We start from the raw sequence: 16,311 nt of genomic DNA, 5'->3' as shown, positions 1-16,311 counted from the left end.
CAAATTATCGAATATGTTTCAAACATCAGACGACGACGCCGTTATCCAAAGCGAGTGCTTCAGACGTTTCCAGTGCCTCCAATCGCAACCACCCTCACTAATCTCGCGCCCAATCGCAACTTTTCCCTTGTGTATTCTCCAAACTCATACCGGTATATGTTGCGCAGGAATTTTCACATCATTGGTCGCAAAATATGTCGTGGGCAAGCTTCCAGCTGGAAAGAGTCGCGAGTCCGCGAAAGGACGCATATATAGATCTTCGTCCCTTCTCCCACGTCGATCTCCTAAGTTTATACTGCAGATCATCTGTCCCATTCTAAAATTTCATTTGTTGTTTGCGGCCAGTTCCCAAAATGCGTTCCTCACTCAACCTTCTCTTGCTCTCTGTGCCGTTCATGTCTGCAGCAACAACAAACAGTACAGGCACACTCGGCTCATCGACGACCGAGAACGACTTGGCAGATGGAGCAGGCTGCAAAGCGATGACCGTCGTGTTCGCTCGGGGTGTAAGTTAACGCTCATCCATGTCCATCTGGATAACCTCTCCTCCTCTCACCCCTCACAAGCAGTGCATCAAGTCTTCTCCCAACAGACAACAGAACAAGGAAACGTGGGGACCCTCACCGGTCCACCCTTCTTCGCTGCCCTCGCGACCGTAGTAGGGATAGACAACCTCGCGGTCCAAGGCGTCACATATCCCGCATCCGTGCAAGGCTTCCTGGCGGGTGGTGATGCCAATGGAAGTAAATTGATGGCTCAACTCGTCGGCCAGGCGCAAACCAATTGCCCAAATACGAAGGTAGTTATTAGTGGGTATAGTCAAGGTGGACAGCTTGTGCATAATGCGGCGAATATGCTAAATGCATCAACTGCTGCTGCTGTTAGCTCTGGTAAAGACCCTCCTCCTATCTCCCCCCTCCTCCCCCCCCTTTCCATGTCACCTTGGAACAGGACTTAGCTAACGACATATGAAGTGGTTATCTTCGGTGATCCAAACAACGGAACAGCTGTAGCTGGGGTCTCTGCGGCGAAAACGTTGGTGATTTGCCACACGGGAGATAACATCTGCCAACATGGCGATCAAGTCTTGCAGCCTCATCTCACTGTACAGCCGCTCTCCCTCCCTGCCCACAATTCTACATTTGCTGACGACCTTGAACAGTATTCACAAAACGCAACGGAGGCTGCGAATTTCGTTGCTAAGGCGGCAGGGATGTTGAACTCGACGAAAGCGTGATTTCTGTTCCTCTTTCGCGGAGTTGTTGCTTTTGTATTTGTTCTGGTTTAGAGAAATTATTCCCCGGCCGGAATTCAGCTGGTGTATAGATTAATGAAGCGTTCATCAGACCCTCCTTCCATTGGCGCCAGCTGTTTGTTCTCGATGTGGGTACCCATTGCAATCGGAGAGTCTCATGGATCATATATGCATGCTCCATACAGAATGCAGTGACCGGTGCTTTCGCGTAAGCTATGTTTCTATTGCTCCAAATGAACTCCATTCTTTAGCGAGACCAGCGAGGGGGAAGGGAAAGGAGAGAGGACCAGATCTTCCCTCGCTTAGCCACAAAAAGCCGAAAAGAAAAGTCTACAAACACTGGAACTCGATAATGCAATAGGAAGTCAGCCCATCTCCTATTTATGAGAACGGAATACTCTGGATCTGGTCATCTCAACTTCATCACGCGCCATAATTATCATCTCGGTGCTTCTGCTTCACAAGCAGTCCAAGCCTTACCCCGTGCGCTTCCAGGACTGCAGTTGCACCGTTCCTAGCACTCACTGACGGAACACCTGCTCACTTCGGCTGGTGAAGAAGCTCCTGACCTCCCAGGCACTACTACCGGAAAATCGCTTATTGTAATCACATAGGCGCTGCCCACTTCCTATTCACCCTAAAATATCAATCACCGAAGACACAGAAATAACAAGTAGTTTCATTGTCCTAGAAAGTCTGGAACATTGATGCGATGTGCAACAATTCTTTTGAAGCAAGCTTGGGAATGGGGGAAGGAAGAGCTTTTTATTCACCGCCTGCCTAGGTATTCACCATCAATTTTGTCCATATCTACACCCCAAATTTGTGTTTCCGAAATATTTGAAGAGGTTCATGCTTCCGGCACAACCTCTCCGTCCGTAATACACCCATGGCTAGCATCACTCACTAACCTCGCATACTTCGCTAATGTGCCCTTCTTATACTTCAACGGCTTAGGCACAAACTCCTTTCTGCGCTCCACCAGTTCCTCCTCAGGCACATTCAGATCGAGCACCCTCTTCTCCGCATCGATGATAACCTCATCCCCATCTCTCACCAGTCCAATGGGGCCACCTTCTTGAGCCTCAGGAACAATGTGCCCGATCAAGAAGCCGTGGCTTCCACCACTGAATCGACCATCGGTTATCAAAGCGACGTCCTGCCCGAGCCCAGCGCCCATGATTGCAGATGAGGGTTTCAGCATCTCGGGCATTCCAGGTCCGCCTTTTGGTCCTTCGTAACGGATCACGACGACGGTCTTCTCGCCCTTCTTGATCTCGCCGCGTTCGAGGGCGGAGATGAAGTCATCCTCAGCATCGTAGCATTTTGCTTTGCCGACGAATCTCAAGCCTTCTTTTCCAGTGATCTTTCCTACTGATCCGCCTGGTGCAAGTGAACCGCGTAGGATCTGGATGTGACCGGTCTTCTTGATAGGATTTGATAGCGGACGGATAATCTGTTGATCTGCTGGGAGTTCGGGAACATTTTCAAGGTTCTCGGCTAGGGTCTTGCCAGTGACGGTCATGCCAGAGCCGTCGATGATACCTTCTTTGAGCAGGAACTTGAGGAGTGCAGGTGTGCCACCGATGTTATAAAGATCATACATGACATATTTACCAGATGGCTTGAGATCTGAGATGAAGGGAATACGATCGGAGACAGCTTGGAAATCTTCGATGGTGAGCTTGATGCCGACGCTATCAGCGATGGCGATGAGATGTAGAACAGCGTTGGTCGAGCCCCCAGTGATGTTTACGACAATCATGGCGTTCTCGAAGGCTTTTCTTGTCATGATATCGCTTGGTTTGATGTCTTCCTCCAGCAGTTTCCTGATTGCTCCTCCTGCGGCAAGACATTCCATGTACTTAGCCTTCGAGGCCGCAGGATTCGAAGAAGAGCCAGGAAGAGACATGCCCATTACTTCTATGGCAGTGGCCATCGTATTGGCCGTGTACATGCCACCACAAGCTCCTTCCCCAGGACACGCATGTCTGATGATGTCAAATCTCGTCTCCTCGGAAATCTCCCCCGTAATAAATTGACCATAGGCTTGGAACGCGGAAACAATATCAATGTCGGCATTGTTTTGCGTAACAGAGCATCCTGGCTTGATCGATCCACCGTAAACCATCAAGCTCGGGCGATTGACTCTGCCCATCGCCATCATGACACCCGGCATATTCTTGTCGCATCCTGGAATCGAGATATTGGCATCGTACCATTGACCGCCCATCACAGTCTCAATGGAATCTGCAATCAAATCTCTCGATTGCAGAGAATATCTCATTCCTTTTGTGCCCATAGAAATGCCGTCCGAGACTCCGATGGTATTAAACTGGTATCCAACCAAGCCTGCCCGTTCAACGCCCTCCTTCACTCGATGGTTGAGATCCAGGAGATGCATATTGCAAGGATTCCCAGTGTACCATACTGACGAGATTCCCACTTGTGCCTTGTTGAGTGAGTCTTCTGTCATGCCGGTTGCGTAGAGCATAGCTTGGGAGGCTCCCTGGGACTTCGGTTGCGTGATGGCCGCAGAGACTTTATTGAGCTTTGGTTCGTCATGATGAGATGATAGACGGGAGGATGAGGATGAAATGCCACGACTGAGAAGGTCAGTTTCGTCTGTAGAGAGAGGGAGCTGACTCACATGTATTTTCCAGCCGTTCTCGCCGTGAGAGCTCCTCGCCCCAATTGTGGAAGCATCTTGGCAGACCCTCGCGAAGCAAGCTCAATTGAAACCCAATCAACTCAATCCCAATTAGTATGCCTCTGCAGAAGTGAAGCGTAGTCACCTCGGTCCTTCAGACGAAGTGCTTGCCCTTTGAGGTATGATTCACGGCTGCTCGCTCCCCCCAGAAATTTCTCCTGGTCTCGCATCGCAAGGATTCCCCACCCCAGCACCGCCAGCCAGTGAAAACGCAGGCTTTGGTCACCACAGCCTCGCACTAGACAAGCATAAAACGGGGGCAGCTTGCCGTTCCTGGCAGCAGCGCGACAGTGGGACAACGACACATGCTGCTGAAGGCTACCTACACTTCACCTCGGCATACCCACAGACGACGAGGGGAAGGTGCCATCGATCTCAGTCTTAAAGGCTGTGATCAACGTTGCAATAAATACCATCCTCCTCCCGCCTTTCTCCTCCAACTTCCTTCATCCTAGAACTCAGAAATTGGGATCAAATCGTCACTATAAAGCTACCCCGCGAAATACGAGCAATTACAACATCAATTTGCAACAATGGCAGCACCGCCAGAAGTTACATTGAAGGACCTCACCGGCGAGTGGGTGATGGTATGTCTCTTCCAATATCCTCATTTAACTCAACTCCTTCAATCCTTCAACGACAAACAGCAGCCTGACACCCCGCAGAACAAAACCCTCTCTGACGACACCGACGCCATCCTTACTCTCCAAGGCATCGGCTGGCTCACCCGCAAAGCCATCGCCTTCGCAACCGTCACCCTACACTGCAAACAATACACCTCCGAAGACGGCCACACTCACATCGACATCGACCAAACCGCCACGGGCGGCATCAAAGGCACCACCGAGCTCCGCGAGCTCGACTGGACTGAGCGCTCGCACGTGGATCACATCTTCGGCAGCTTGAAGGGCAAGTCCCGCTGGATCACAATTGACAGCCCTGAAATCCCAGACGACTTCTTGAAGGAGGGTTGGATTGAAGGGGAGGAGGAGAACGGCGGCCCGAATGGAGAGAGGCATATTGAGAGTTTTGTGGATAATGAGGAGAAAGGCTGGACTGGAGAACAGATCTGGGGGTTTGCCATTATTGATGGGAAGAGGTATTATACGAGGAGGGTGATTATCACAAAGGGTAGCGAGGCACTGAAGGTAAGGCTGGTGTACAACTGGCAGGGAAAGAAGTAGACTGGTGCTTTAGAGTGGCTGGGGCCAGGGTACATTCGCGGGATTCTGGTACATTGTTAATTCCTAAGACTTTTAGAACGCTGATCCGGTTTCGTTTACTGATCCTTGCCGCCATTTTTTAAATTTTATTCCCAACCCTCAGATCAAGCCCCCTTAAGTGTCCACCATCAAGTTAGTACAATCGTCTGTCCTCGTTTCGCAGAGTCTAGCTTTCAATATCCAGAGCGTCCTCTATCTGCGTCGTGTAATAATAACTCCTTAACCTATCTCAAGCCCTATAAAGCCAATTCTTCTTGGGTTTCCCTCGTTCTGTTCAAATCATTTGTTTGGTCGTTAATATGACAGTTGTTCTAACATAGCTAGCTTCATACTAGCCTCGACCTTGATGTGAAGAGCGACACAAAGTTTCATTTTTTCCAGTCAAAGTTGGACTATGGTCGGGTCGTTGAGAAGAGGAGAAGAGAAATTTCCAGAGCTTTCGAGGCTTTTCGAAGTGTCATTAAATATACGAGATCTCCTGAGAACATTTGAAGGTGTAGCGCTAATTTTCTCACTGGGCTTGATACATTTGGTTCCACCACGAGGTTGGGTCCCAGCTTCTACAAGCGCTGGAACCGATATTATCTCCCAAGGCCCCGATTTCAAGTCGCCAAACTTTTATTTCTATTCATACATGGCCTTTATTATTATTTCCTGATATTGTTCAATATGTGCCCAGAACCGTCGAAGTTGAACCGGCTCTTACTTTCTAGTTCTTGCCACAGTTTCACGAGATGGTCGCTTTTCTCAATCTTGAAGGGATTCTCTGCGCCTTGGCCATTTGCACAGTGACTCGTGGATATGGCCTACCAACTCCGGTCTCCGGTCGCAATGTATGGAGTCTCGTCGGACATTCTATAGAGGTTACTCCGACTCCGGTCTTCCGTCACAATGTACCGAGCTCGATGGGACATTCTGGACAGCCCACTCCTACTCCAGTCTCCGGCAATGTACCGAGTCTCGTGGGACATTCTAGATGGCCCATTGCAATCGATAATCTTTTTCGTCGCGAACGCCACGGTTTCTGCGATGACATGTGCGCGCTCACCGTTGACATGGACTCGCTATCAGTGAAAATTGATTTTGAAAACCACTGTTCTAGTTTCCTGGCCACCACTGTTGGGCTCACTACGGCGTTGTAAGTAGGATCAGTCATTGTTTCCTGCATTTCAGTGTAATCAAAAATTACACTGTCCCCTATTTTGTCAGTGTATTCAAAATCTAATAATTTGAAAAAGTGCAACATCTACTACAACCTTTACAATCTTCAACAACAACGAGAACCACTTCCCTCGAGCCAGAACCATGACCAAATCGATACATTCAGGCATAGATGGAAGCTTCACGATTGCCGCAACAGATATTCCAACCAACATCCCGCTCGAATGGCCGGCTTGCGCAGACCGCCAGTACACCGACCAGCATCCAATATTCACGAAGCAGTTCAAGTCAGTATGTTCATGTCGAGGCTTCTTGCCTGTAACTACAACGGCAACAACTGCAGTAAGCACTCCTGCAACCTTTCCATGACACTGAAGACTGACTATCGTCAGACGCAAACCTTCCTCGAAACAGTCACAACGAAATTGCCCTTCCAGCTGAAGGGCCAATTCGGCAACCTTACCACGGTATACCTTCAACCATTCATCGACGAGTTTAGACCGACGTTGAGTGAAGCAATCATAGCCATAGGTTTCAGCCGGACTGGCGATAATGCGGCAATCTTTAGCCTGACTCTAGACAAGCACCTGAGCTCGGGGAACGGGGTTTTGGGATGGCTGAAGGGGAACGCTTGGAACGGAGTGATTGAGAGGAAGGTCACGTTCATTGAAGAGGCTTACGCTCAAGAAGTAAAGATTATTTTCCCGGAATTTCATATTAAAGCGGAAAGTAAAGGCGGCAAGTGGTACTACAAAGTGTTGGATGAGAAAGAGGAATTTGTGTTCTGGGCAGTGAGGATTCCAAGTTATAACGAGACAATCCCGGACGAGAACTTTTTGATGGTGCAGAAGCCTTATATGATGAAGGAAATGGCAGAAGAGTTTGATATGAAGTATGAGGAGCTGCAGCTTTTTGCTGAGCCTGTTCCTTAAATGGATAGGCATGAAAGTCCAGATAAACTTCGGGAAGTCATGACCGTTTTCAGGAGGCCTTCAAAGAGAATGTTGAGTCGGCACGGCACAGTATATGAAGAGTTTGGCAGTGTCCCGGAGTTCTGAAGGTCTGTAAAAGAAAAAAGTGTGTTGGAGGACGCATATCACTCTAGTGTCGGGTGGTATAACGTTCTGGAGTTGAAGACAAGAAAGAATACGATCTCTCCCAATGGCCACTAAGCTTCTTCTGATCAATTGTCAAATAAATGGCCGTTCTTCAGCAGCCATCTGTTACAGTGGGCGTGGAAGCCAAAGACATTCTCTCTGCCTTTGCTTCCCTTCCCACCTGACCCCCTCATGGAAATAATCGTAATGGAACATGCATTACTGCGCACACCATATCGAAGGACTTGAAACCAACTCCTAGGGTTTAATTGCCAGATCCGCACTATAACTTTAAGAGCAAGTAAGAAGGAGGCAGGATCATAGAGAAGAGATGGAAGAGAAAGCAGAAGCTGGAGGCGTGAAGGGGAAGAGGGTAATAATAGTAGGTAAATGATTAAGAGAAGTCTGCATATCGTAACTTTGGTGGTAAAGAGGGTGTCGTGAAAAATTCGAAAGCTATTCCCCCTTCGCTAAAATTCTTGGAGGTTTATAGTCCTTCCGGCAATGGCGCCAATATTCCTCCAGCTGTTCCCGAAGCATATCAAACTCATTGTCTTTGCACTCGATCCAATCTCGCTCAGTCCAGTCCCGATAATCCCAGCGGAAGGAGAGCAAGGGGCTGCCCCAATGGTAGTAAAAACCCGTCCACTCCTCCAAGGCCTCAAACTTCTCAAGTATGCGCCCGAGAACCTTGATATCAGTCATACCCTTGTAACGAAGACAATCAGTACTAGGAACACCGATTCTCTTAATCTCTTTAAACCACTGCTGTGTCTTCCACCCTTCACAAATTCCAGACGCGAGCTCATCATCCACCACAAAAGCCGTAATAAGGTTTGTAATATAGACGGTAGTCTCGTCCGGATTGTATCTTATCAATCTTCTCTTTCGACCCGGCAAAGCAGCATAGCAAATTCTCTTGTAGGTATCCTTAGCTTCCTTACAGACAGAGAGCAAGGCGTTGTAATAGGTGACCTTGCGGAAAGGACCTCTGTAGATGTTCTTCGGTTCTAAGACTCGGAACTTGAAGGAGACGATCTCAAGCTCGGGGTCTGCAATTGAGTTGGTGACTTGGACGCAGAGTATGGGTGGGATGGGGATGGCGTATGCGAAGATCTTTTGGCGAAGTTCTGAAGGGAGATCGGGGAAGAGATGAAACTTCTTTAGTGGCAGGGTTGGGCTACCCATGTTGGGGATGGGAGTTGTGGCTGTGCTCGAGGAAGAAGCCACAATGCGGTGCAGCTGCGAGATGGACATCGGTGTTCCGAATGAGGATGAACTCCCAACGCCAACTACGTTGGAGATCCGAGTTGTTACTCGGAACGAGGAGGGATCCTCTTGATGCCCCATGTTGGGAGAGTACTTTTTTCTTGAAACCGGAAGAATTCAGAGTGTGTGGGCTAAAAATATAGGAAAGACTTTGATTCTCGCTTATTTTCGCGTACCAAACTCCCCCCTTTTTGGTCCACCGGAACCACAAAATAAGCGGTGTGCACGTGACTTTAGAAAATGCTCTGAATACACCTTCGCCGAATAGGGGAGAGATCTAGAGAAAAGGCTGATAAATCCATGTGAGCCGCATTTGGAAAGAAAGTCAAGTGAAGGCCGGCGGTTTCCCCGCAGTTCGGCGTTCCTTATGCGGCAGCCAACGCCGACCATTTCAGTGAACGCCGAATTTGGCTTTGAAATGATGCCACTACGGCACATACCCCGACACTCAAAAAGTATGCCTTAGGCATACAAAGCAAGATGTATTATATGGATTTCGGCCTTGGAAATGGATCATTCGATAGAAGATGGCAACTTCCTCTAACCAAAGCTTCTCACAAGGCCCACACAACACTTGGCAGCTACCGCCTGATACCAAGAAAGATATCTTTCAACATCACCAAACCGTCATTCACGATGGTCTTCCTATCGATCGTCCACGCTTCCAACTCCCTCATCTCCACCACTCTGCCTCCCAAATTGGTGGCTGTTTTCATCGGAGCAACCAGCGGCATAGGTAAAGTAACCCTCAAAACGTTCGCAAAATACACCACCCAACCACGTATCTACTTCATCGGCCGGTCCCAAGAAGCTGCAGACCTTATCCTCACAGACCTCAAAACACTCAACGCAGGTGGCGAATACAACTTCATAAAAGCAGACGTAAGCTTAATGCGGAACGTCGACGCCGTCTGCATCCAAATAAAGCAAAAGGAGAAGTTCATAAATCTGTTATTCCTCAGTCCGGGAGTAGCGAGCTTTGACCGTAGCAGTATATGCCTAGAGATAAAAAAAAAGTTTGAATAACTTGCTAAGAAACACAGAAACCTTAGAACGCATCCACCTACTCGCAGCACTAAACTACTACACCCGCATCCTTTTCATCACCTCCTTGCTCCCACTCCTACGTGCAGCCCCCAACCTCCGCCGCATCATCTCCGTTGGCGGCGGAACCCAGGAAGGTCCTCTTGACGCTGCCGATTTCCCCGCTCTACGCATCCCACTCCCTCAACTACGAGGCCATCTCAGCACATTAGTAACGCTCGGTCTGGAAGCCACAGCCAGGAATGAGGCAACAGTGAGTATCGTGCACGATTACCCCGGGACGGTAAAGACACCGTTGTTGAACTATATGTCTGAGGAGCAAATGAGTGCGTTGATGTTTGTGCCGCTTGAGGAGTGTGGGGAGAGGCATTTGTTTTTGGCTACTTCGGGACGATTTCGGGCTGCCGAAGGGGGGTGTAATGGTGTGATGGTTGGAGAGGGAGATGAAGTTGCGGTTGGGACGAGTGGGACGAGGGGGAGTGGGATGTATTCAGTAGGGCCGGATTGTGAGAGTGCTTCGGCTGAGGTGCTGGAGCTCTTGGCTGGATTAAAAGAGAAGGGGATGGTGGATGAGATTTGGAGGCATACGGAGGGGGAGTTCACACGCGTGACTGAGCTGAGTGAGGTAAGGTAAGTGACGGAGAGGGCAGCCCCAGTATACCAGATTGGCTTTGGCATGATCACCAATTCGCGCGTACCATGGAACACTGGCCCTTCTTCCAACCCAAATTTCATCAGAAAGTCAGGATAATTACAAATAGCGAATGAGGACAGCCACCTTAATCATAAACATTTTTCATTCATCCTAAGAAAGGAGGTATCCCAAATGCCCCTCCAAACACCTATGAATACAACAGAACAACATTACCCCGTCCTTTGTGTAGCCAACAAGCATACGCCATTGAACTCTTCAATAATTGAAGGTTCATTTCTGATTGGAGAATTCCCAATGCTTTGGAACGCCAGCCAAAAATGATAGTCTCACAATACCACACCGCGCTTCATGTCAAATCACTAATCGCTGTTTCGTTCACGAACTTTCGTTGACTTCTTTGCAGTGCCAATGTGTGTGTTATGTACCTAAAATATATAAGCTTAGGCAATTAGAGACGATCATGGAGACTTACCTTCGTCGCGAACTTCAAGCTCGTCAATGTTTCGGTCAGATGAGCCTCAAGTGGGCTTGCCATGACAAACATGAGAGTCTTCGAGTTACCACCCAACGAGTATTGCAACAAGTATGTCAACTGTCAAAACTTTAGACGGTATCCTTTCAATCGTGTTGGAGATCTTACCTTTGAATTCCGATACGGAATATGAGCACCTTCCTTGCCTTGACCCAAAGCCCCAATGACATCTCCGAGACAACTCAAGCTCTTGTTGATGCTCTGGGTTTCCTTCATCCGATCTCCTTCAGCCCCAGATTGCTTCAGTCTCTCGGAACCAGCCAAATCGACCAAGTTAAGGGTACCTTCAGAAGTCTCATTGGTGGTGCTGTTCCTTCCAATGAGTTTCAAAATAAACACAGAGTGAGAACGTGATGAACGCTCGTTAGATTTGGTTGCTGCCACACTTCGGTTATTTGCGGCCTGTTTTAACATTGTCTCAACGGTGTCTGGAGAGTCAAGATTGACAGTTTTCAAACCAGTGACATAAGTCTGCTTCTTGGAGTCGTCATGTCGAATTTCGTGCTTCTTCTTGTCGAGGTCTTTCGAATTCCCAAGCAGATCATGGATCTCCTCGTTGTAAACCTCCACAAAACTCCCCTCCATAGTATATGTCCATCCCTTCTCCTTCAGGTTGCTTGCAGTCTCATAGATTTGATGAGTAGCCCGAGGAATCATTCCGTCGGCTGAGGACATCGTGTGCGTCTTCCCGGATCCGGTTTGGCCATAACAGAAAATGCAAACATTGTAACCATCCAACGCGCTTTGTACAAGCTGTGAGATCTCCTCAAACACTTCTTGGTTTTGGCTTTCTGGCCCAAATACCCGGTCGAAGGTGAACGAGTGATTCTTCCTGGTGATATTTCCCAAGCTGCTCTTTTCCTCTTTGCCAAGGATCTCAAGCTCTTTGGACTCCTTGTCAACATCCGGATAGGATAGCTTGGCAACTTCCCCTTCTGCACCAGTGTTGAACACAGGCCGAACTCTGCACATAACACGGATGTTGCCTTTGAGTTCCTGAACTTGGTTGAAGAGAAGACGGCGCAGGGTTTCCTCTTTGATGAGCTTCTGCTTCGATACCTCGGCAGACTTCACAGCTTCTTGTAGTCTTGCTTCCATCTCCGCAAAGCTGTCGGACTGGGCCTTGCTACCGGATTCGAGGAAGTGGATTCGCGCTCGAAGACTCGCAACTGTGCTTTCCAACGATTGGATTGTCGAAGATGTCTCAGCACCTGTTTTTTGGGACTTGGCTTTCAATTCCTCCAAGTTTTGGAGAAGATTGCCTTTCAACGTTTGTTCTCGATCCAGCTCTCCTCTGATATCTTCAAGGTCGCCCCTCATATTCTGAATCTCACGATCCTTCTTCTGCAGCGCCAAATCCAGATTTTGACTTTCGGAAGCTATTCTGGATTCAAGGTCTTGAACTTCGCGAAGTCTTCGGCTTCGCTCTTCCTCCAGCTTGGCTTCATTGCGTCGCTCAAGTTCTCTCAACCTGTCGTCAAGCTCCATGGCTGATTTACGCTCGAGTTCACGCAACTCATCACGATGCAGACGAAGAAGACGGTCAACCTCATCGACATTGTCTCTCCGGAGTTGGTCGAGTTCGTTGCGATGGTTTCTCTTGGCATCATCGACTTCAATGCGCTGGGTTCTCATCTGATCGTCGAGACTAGTAGTTGTAGTTAGCAGTCTTTGCTGAAGTGAATCCGCTTTCAACTTCATTTCATCCAAATCACTCTGCAAGGTCTTGTTGGCTGAGGATAGCTGCAATCTGAGGGTCTCGAGCTCAGCAACTGTTGGCCATGTTGTCAGCATATCTCGCTAGAATCGTCAAAATGGATGACTGACTTCTTGCTTTGTAGACAGCCACGGCTTCTTCGAGACCGTTACGTTCTGAGCTGGTGCTTTGCATGCTTTGTTTGAGCTCGGCATACATCGCCTCCACGTCCTCCAGGCGGTTATGGACATCCCAAGCTGTAAATGCAGGTATGTTAGAACCTTTTGTCAAATATGGAGTTTTGTGGGGGGATGGTCTTGGAGTTCTGTAGGGTGTGACAGGAGAGAAATATGCATCCGCCTTGGAAGACACTGGGATATGAGATAGAGTCTGCGGAGCTACTAAGCTGTCTCCGGGAGACTCGTACAGGACGAGAGCCATTTCACCGCTGTCTAATCTCAAATTCCGCATGCCCGTATTGATCGAAGGCTTGTGGGATAGTTTTGTTGTTGGTGGTGGTCTCATGTTTGAGATCGCTTGATACTCGTGCCGCTGGCGCGGGCTAACTTCTCCATCAAGACAGAGCCTACTCATGGCTGTGCTGACGGAAACCTCCCTAATCTTTCCCATCGATGGTTGAGACCTCAATGAATGTAATGATTTTGGCGCCCGTAACTTCTTGCTTTGTAGACCTGACTTTTCTTGGATATACGGAAAGGAAGACGTAAATGAATTCAAGGGTCGCATACCCGGGTCGTTGTAATGATTATCCATCGCTGTTGCTGGGCGTGACTTTGGAGCGGCGGATGCTGGGCGTCTGGAGGTAGATTGGTTGAAAGACATTGATGTTTGTGGTCGACCACCTGGTCCAACACTGCTCGAGAAGCTGCCATTGGAAGTATGTCGGGATGATACAGACGGTGTGCGCGATGATGATACGGATGAGGAAAAGGATGGATTTCGACTGAGTCCTAGATTTGACATTGACTTCTGAAGAGAGCGTTAGCTGAGGTTCTGTCAGGGTTGATCGTCATGCTTGGAGCCGACCTCCTTCGGATCGAACTCCTTCATTCGAGGAAGAAGAAAACGAGCAAAGGGCGAGACACAGCCCGGGTTGGGGCTTTGCCGTCGGCGCCGTTCTGCCATAAGAACATATGTATTTTGATGGGAGAGGGGATGGTTATATTCAGGGAACTTACTCCTGCACCGACGAGAGTGGTAGTTTTGACAACAGCGCGTGAGCTTGGTGTGGGAGCTGCGATGGACCTAGTCTCTCCTGCTCTTTCTACCAAAGTTTTGCGTTTAGGTTCTGGTTCGCTCACTAAATTTCGTCAGTATGCAGAGACGAAATGGTTTGCATGCCACATACGCGGTCCATTCATCTTGTGCTTGAGATTCGGCATCGCGGGCAATCTCGACATTGGCTTCGACCGCGCATTTCCTTGTGATTCGGAGATCTCAGAAAGACCTTTGCCAGGAGACGGAATTCGACTTGGAGGGGCCATTTGCGATTTGCGCATAAACTGACATTGCTTTGTGTTAGTTGACTTGCGCTCAGGTCGTGGGTCCTTTTTGCACCGTACCAAGTTTTCTTCTGGGAGCTCCATCGTGATCCGTAGCAATTGCTACCAGCGTAGAAAAGCTATTGCATGCATCAAAGGGCGTACGGTTGGATGATTGTCGGCTTGGAACGAGTCGTGCGAGGGAGGTGATAGAAATTGGCGTTGTGTTGAAAATTGTTATCGTTTTGGTCCGGTGATTGAGAACTTTGTTTTGGTCTGCAGGCTGTTGAGGCTGGACGCCACGGCGCTGGCCTGGCAACCAAATAAGAGCTAGGCCGCCTTGAGAAGGACCCTTGCAAAATCACATGTGCCCGGTGACTCGCCGCCTCACCGAGACTGTGGCGGAAGATACAGAGCCTGACAAAATCTCACAACCAACATTTTGATCTCGACTGGTCGCCTATTGCCCGATGCATGGCTCGCCCCATACCTAACGAGGCCATGATACGAAAGATCTCTCCATTTTGCTCGCCTTCGACCTTTCCACCATTTGAGACCTTTGCGCGCAAGCCTTCGCCATGGAGAAGTACTCCCAGTTCCGCGATCGAGGTGTGTACACCCAACAGGACACAGAGGACATCAAGACATGGGCCCTTGCTAATGCATCACCTTCAGGATCTGGAATAGCTCCATTCTTCCCCGTCACCTCAACTCCAGCGGGCATCTACCTTCCCGTCCATATCTTCCTATTTCTTTTCAAATTACCGTTCTTCGTCACCGTTGCGACCACATACTTCCTCTTCCTACAATGGTTCCCACTGGGTTCGCTGCCGAAGAAGGCAATACTCTGGATGATGCTCGGCATTCCCGGAATATGGTGGATTGATCTACAAATCGATGGAGTCAAGAAAGGGTCACTCGCAAAGAAGCATGAGGGTCGTGTGCCCCAGCCTTCGAACGTAATCGCATCATCGTTCACCTCCCCCATCGATTCCCTATACCTTGCGGCCATCTTCGACCCCATATTTACGGTCTCGTACCCCCATACACGCCAAATTCAAGAAATCTCGCTCTTTGGCGCAATCCTTCGAGCCCTATTGAGACCACAGGAGCATCCTCCCAAAGGGGCGAAAATGACGGATCTGAAGGATCTTCTCGCTGAGCATCCACAACGAGTTATTGTGGTCTTCCCCGAATGTACGACCACGAATGGTAAAGGAATCCTGCCCTTCAGCCCGAGTCTTCTGACCACTCCCCCTGGAACCAAGATCTTTCCCGTCAATCTTCGATACTCCCCGCCAGACGTTACAACGCCCGTTCCCGGGCTTTATTTTTCTTTCATATGGAACCTCCTCTCCAGACCAACGCACTGCATTCGTGTCCGGATTGCAGAGGTCGTTTATAATACTTCGAAGCCTACGGACCCAGTGGCAGAGAAGAAAGAGCGATACCTAACCAATTTCCTTGATACTTTAGGAGAAGATTCGGCGATGACGAGCAGTACGGATACTTTGGCAAGCCTGAGCGATCAGCCTGCCGAAGTGAATGCAGAGGAGAAGAGAATCCTTGATAAAGTTGGAGAAGCACTTGCTCGTCTGGGTAGAGTCAAGAGAGTGGGGTTGACAGTGAAGGACAAGGCTGCTTTTATCGATGCATGGTCTAAGAGAAAGCGGTAGATCTCATAACTAGATTTGCCTTTTGGCTTTTGGGGGGGGGTTGTGTTAAATAGGTAGCGACAGCATAGCTTGCAGATTCCCAATCCAAACATTGTCTTCATGGCGAGGCTTTTGGCCCCGATACCTCTTTTGCTGCCAGGCCGTTTTCTTACTGCAGAACCTCTTTCGAAAACAACTTCTTATCGGTTCAGCTGCCACCAGGTTCGCCCTGGCCCGTGTACTTCCGTACGTTTAGGCGAACTCGATCTACAAATCATATCGTTAGAATCCTTGATGTAAAGCCTCCAATTCGCTACAATTTTGCGGTACATTTGATCACGGAAAGGCGCACCAGGCGGCAGCTGAACGGATAAGCAGACTCTAGAATACCGGGGCTCCTAACGCTTCAAATACACGAGGGGTAACACGTGGTGAGCCAAGCGGCTGCCAAAATGGTGCGGTTTGATACAGTAGGGCAGAATTTCAAGGGTTGTCAACGGGAAGAGCCGCCA

At 49.0% G+C, this 16,311-nt stretch overlaps 9 protein-coding genes across 9 annotated transcripts; 6 read left to right on the top strand and 3 right to left on the bottom strand.

The window, feature by feature from the left end:
- Nucleotides 1-308: 308 nt before the first annotated feature.
- K444DRAFT_617670 (uncharacterized protein) lies at nt 309-619 on the top strand (the record flags this gene model as incomplete). Its single annotated transcript, XM_024881171.1, has 1 exon — nt 309-619. A coding segment is annotated over exon 1 (157 nt), but the record flags the coding sequence as incomplete, so codon positions are not given.
- Nucleotides 569-1,237, top strand: K444DRAFT_538548 (carbohydrate esterase family 5 protein; the record flags this gene model as incomplete). The annotated part of the gene is made up of 3 exons (XM_024875549.1): nt 569-890; nt 975-1,105; nt 1,163-1,237. Coding segments are annotated over 3 exons (528 nt in total), but the record flags the coding sequence as incomplete, so codon positions are not given.
- A 698-nt stretch (nt 1,238-1,935) lies between these two features.
- K444DRAFT_569210 (dihydroxy-acid and 6-phosphogluconate dehydratase) lies at nt 1,936-4,103 on the bottom strand. The gene is made up of 2 exons (XM_024877229.1): nt 3,906-4,103; nt 1,936-3,861 (listed from the first exon to the last, which is right to left on the bottom strand). The coding sequence occupies exons 1-2, from the start codon at nt 3,959-3,961 to the stop codon at nt 2,106-2,108; spliced, it is 1,812 nt and encodes a 603-aa protein (XP_024732105.1). The 5' UTR covers nt 3,962-4,103; the 3' UTR covers nt 1,936-2,105.
- A 155-nt stretch (nt 4,104-4,258) lies between these two features.
- Nucleotides 4,259-5,191, top strand: K444DRAFT_597097 (uncharacterized protein). The gene is made up of 2 exons (XM_024878467.1): nt 4,259-4,552; nt 4,631-5,191. Exons 1-2 carry the CDS (start codon nt 4,499-4,501, stop codon nt 5,147-5,149), a joined length of 573 nt encoding a protein of 190 aa, XP_024732104.1. The 5' UTR covers nt 4,259-4,498; the 3' UTR covers nt 5,150-5,191.
- A 731-nt stretch (nt 5,192-5,922) lies between these two features.
- On the top strand, nt 5,923-7,281 carry K444DRAFT_634047 (uncharacterized protein; the record flags this gene model as incomplete). Its single annotated transcript, XM_024883695.1, has 3 exons — nt 5,923-6,326; nt 6,427-6,640; nt 6,742-7,281. The coding sequence occupies 3 exons, from the start codon at nt 5,923-5,925 to the stop codon at nt 7,279-7,281; spliced, it is 1,158 nt and encodes a 385-aa protein (XP_024732103.1).
- A 621-nt stretch (nt 7,282-7,902) lies between these two features.
- On the bottom strand, nt 7,903-8,796 carry K444DRAFT_634046 (uncharacterized protein; the record flags this gene model as incomplete). Its single annotated transcript, XM_024883694.1, has 1 exon — nt 7,903-8,796. One exon carries the CDS (start codon nt 8,794-8,796, stop codon nt 7,903-7,905), a length of 894 nt encoding a protein of 297 aa, XP_024732102.1.
- Nucleotides 8,797-9,351: 555 nt separating this feature from the next.
- On the top strand, nt 9,352-10,633 carry K444DRAFT_696957 (uncharacterized protein; the record flags this gene model as incomplete). The annotated part of the gene is given in 2 exon segments (XM_024887913.1): nt 9,352-9,731; nt 9,751-10,633. The coding sequence occupies 2 exon segments, from the start codon at nt 9,352-9,354 to the stop codon at nt 10,391-10,393; spliced, it is 1,023 nt and encodes a 340-aa protein (XP_024732101.1). The 3' UTR covers nt 10,394-10,633.
- K444DRAFT_655264 (kinesin-domain-containing protein) lies at nt 10,399-14,404 on the bottom strand. Its single transcript, XM_024885999.1, has 7 exons — nt 14,226-14,404; nt 14,012-14,165; nt 13,842-13,963; nt 12,774-13,632; nt 11,055-12,718; nt 10,887-11,006; nt 10,399-10,839 (listed from the first exon to the last, which is right to left on the bottom strand). Exons 1-7 carry the CDS (start codon nt 14,247-14,249, stop codon nt 10,774-10,776), a joined length of 3,009 nt encoding a protein of 1,002 aa, XP_024732100.1. The 5' UTR covers nt 14,250-14,404; the 3' UTR covers nt 10,399-10,773.
- A 167-nt stretch (nt 14,405-14,571) lies between these two features.
- Nucleotides 14,572-15,970, top strand: K444DRAFT_569200 (uncharacterized protein). The gene is made up of 2 exons (XM_024877228.1): nt 14,572-14,753; nt 14,820-15,970. Exons 1-2 carry the CDS (start codon nt 14,723-14,725, stop codon nt 15,818-15,820), a joined length of 1,032 nt encoding a protein of 343 aa, XP_024732099.1. The 5' UTR covers nt 14,572-14,722; the 3' UTR covers nt 15,821-15,970.
- Nucleotides 15,971-16,311: the final 341 nt, after the last annotated feature.

Source organism: Hyaloscypha bicolor, assembly GCF_002865645.1.
Source record: "Hyaloscypha bicolor E unplaced genomic scaffold K444scaffold_126, whole genome shotgun sequence".
Lineage (NCBI taxonomy): Eukaryota > Fungi > Ascomycota > Leotiomycetes > Helotiales > Hyaloscyphaceae > Hyaloscypha > Hyaloscypha bicolor.
This window is presented reverse-complemented; position numbering and strand designations above follow the sequence as displayed.

Excerpts from the sequence above, each read along its gene's own strand:
- K444DRAFT_569210 (XM_024877229.1), bottom strand. The coding sequence starts at position 3,961 with ATGCTTCCACAATTGGGGCGAGGAGCTCTCACGGCGAGAACGGCTGGA. Across the intron at positions 3,862-3,905 it reads AGAACGGCTGGAAAATACAT|TCGTGGCATTTCATCCTCAT; the intron begins GTGAGTCAGCTC and ends TGACCTTCTCAG.
- K444DRAFT_597097 (XM_024878467.1), top strand. The coding sequence starts at position 4,499 with ATGGCAGCACCGCCAGAAGTTACATTGAAGGACCTCACCGGCGAGTGG. Across the intron at positions 4,553-4,630 it reads TCACCGGCGAGTGGGTGATG|AACAAAACCCTCTCTGACGA; the intron begins GTATGTCTCTTC and ends GACACCCCGCAG.
- K444DRAFT_655264 (XM_024885999.1), bottom strand. The coding sequence starts at position 14,249 with ATGGAGCTCCCAGAAGAAAACTTG. Across the intron at positions 13,633-13,841 it reads CCACTCTCGTCGGTGCAGGA|AAGTCAATGTCAAATCTAGG; the intron begins GTAAGTTCCCTG and ends CGCTCTCTTCAG. Across the intron at positions 10,840-10,886 it reads GCTTGAAGTTCGCGACGAAG|GTACATAACACACACATTGG; the intron begins GTAAGTCTCCAT and ends TATATATTTTAG.
- K444DRAFT_569200 (XM_024877228.1), top strand. The coding sequence starts at position 14,723 with ATGGAGAAGTACTCCCAGTTCCGCGATCGAG. Across the intron at positions 14,754-14,819 it reads CTCCCAGTTCCGCGATCGAG|GATCTGGAATAGCTCCATTC; the intron begins GTGTGTACACCC and ends CATCACCTTCAG.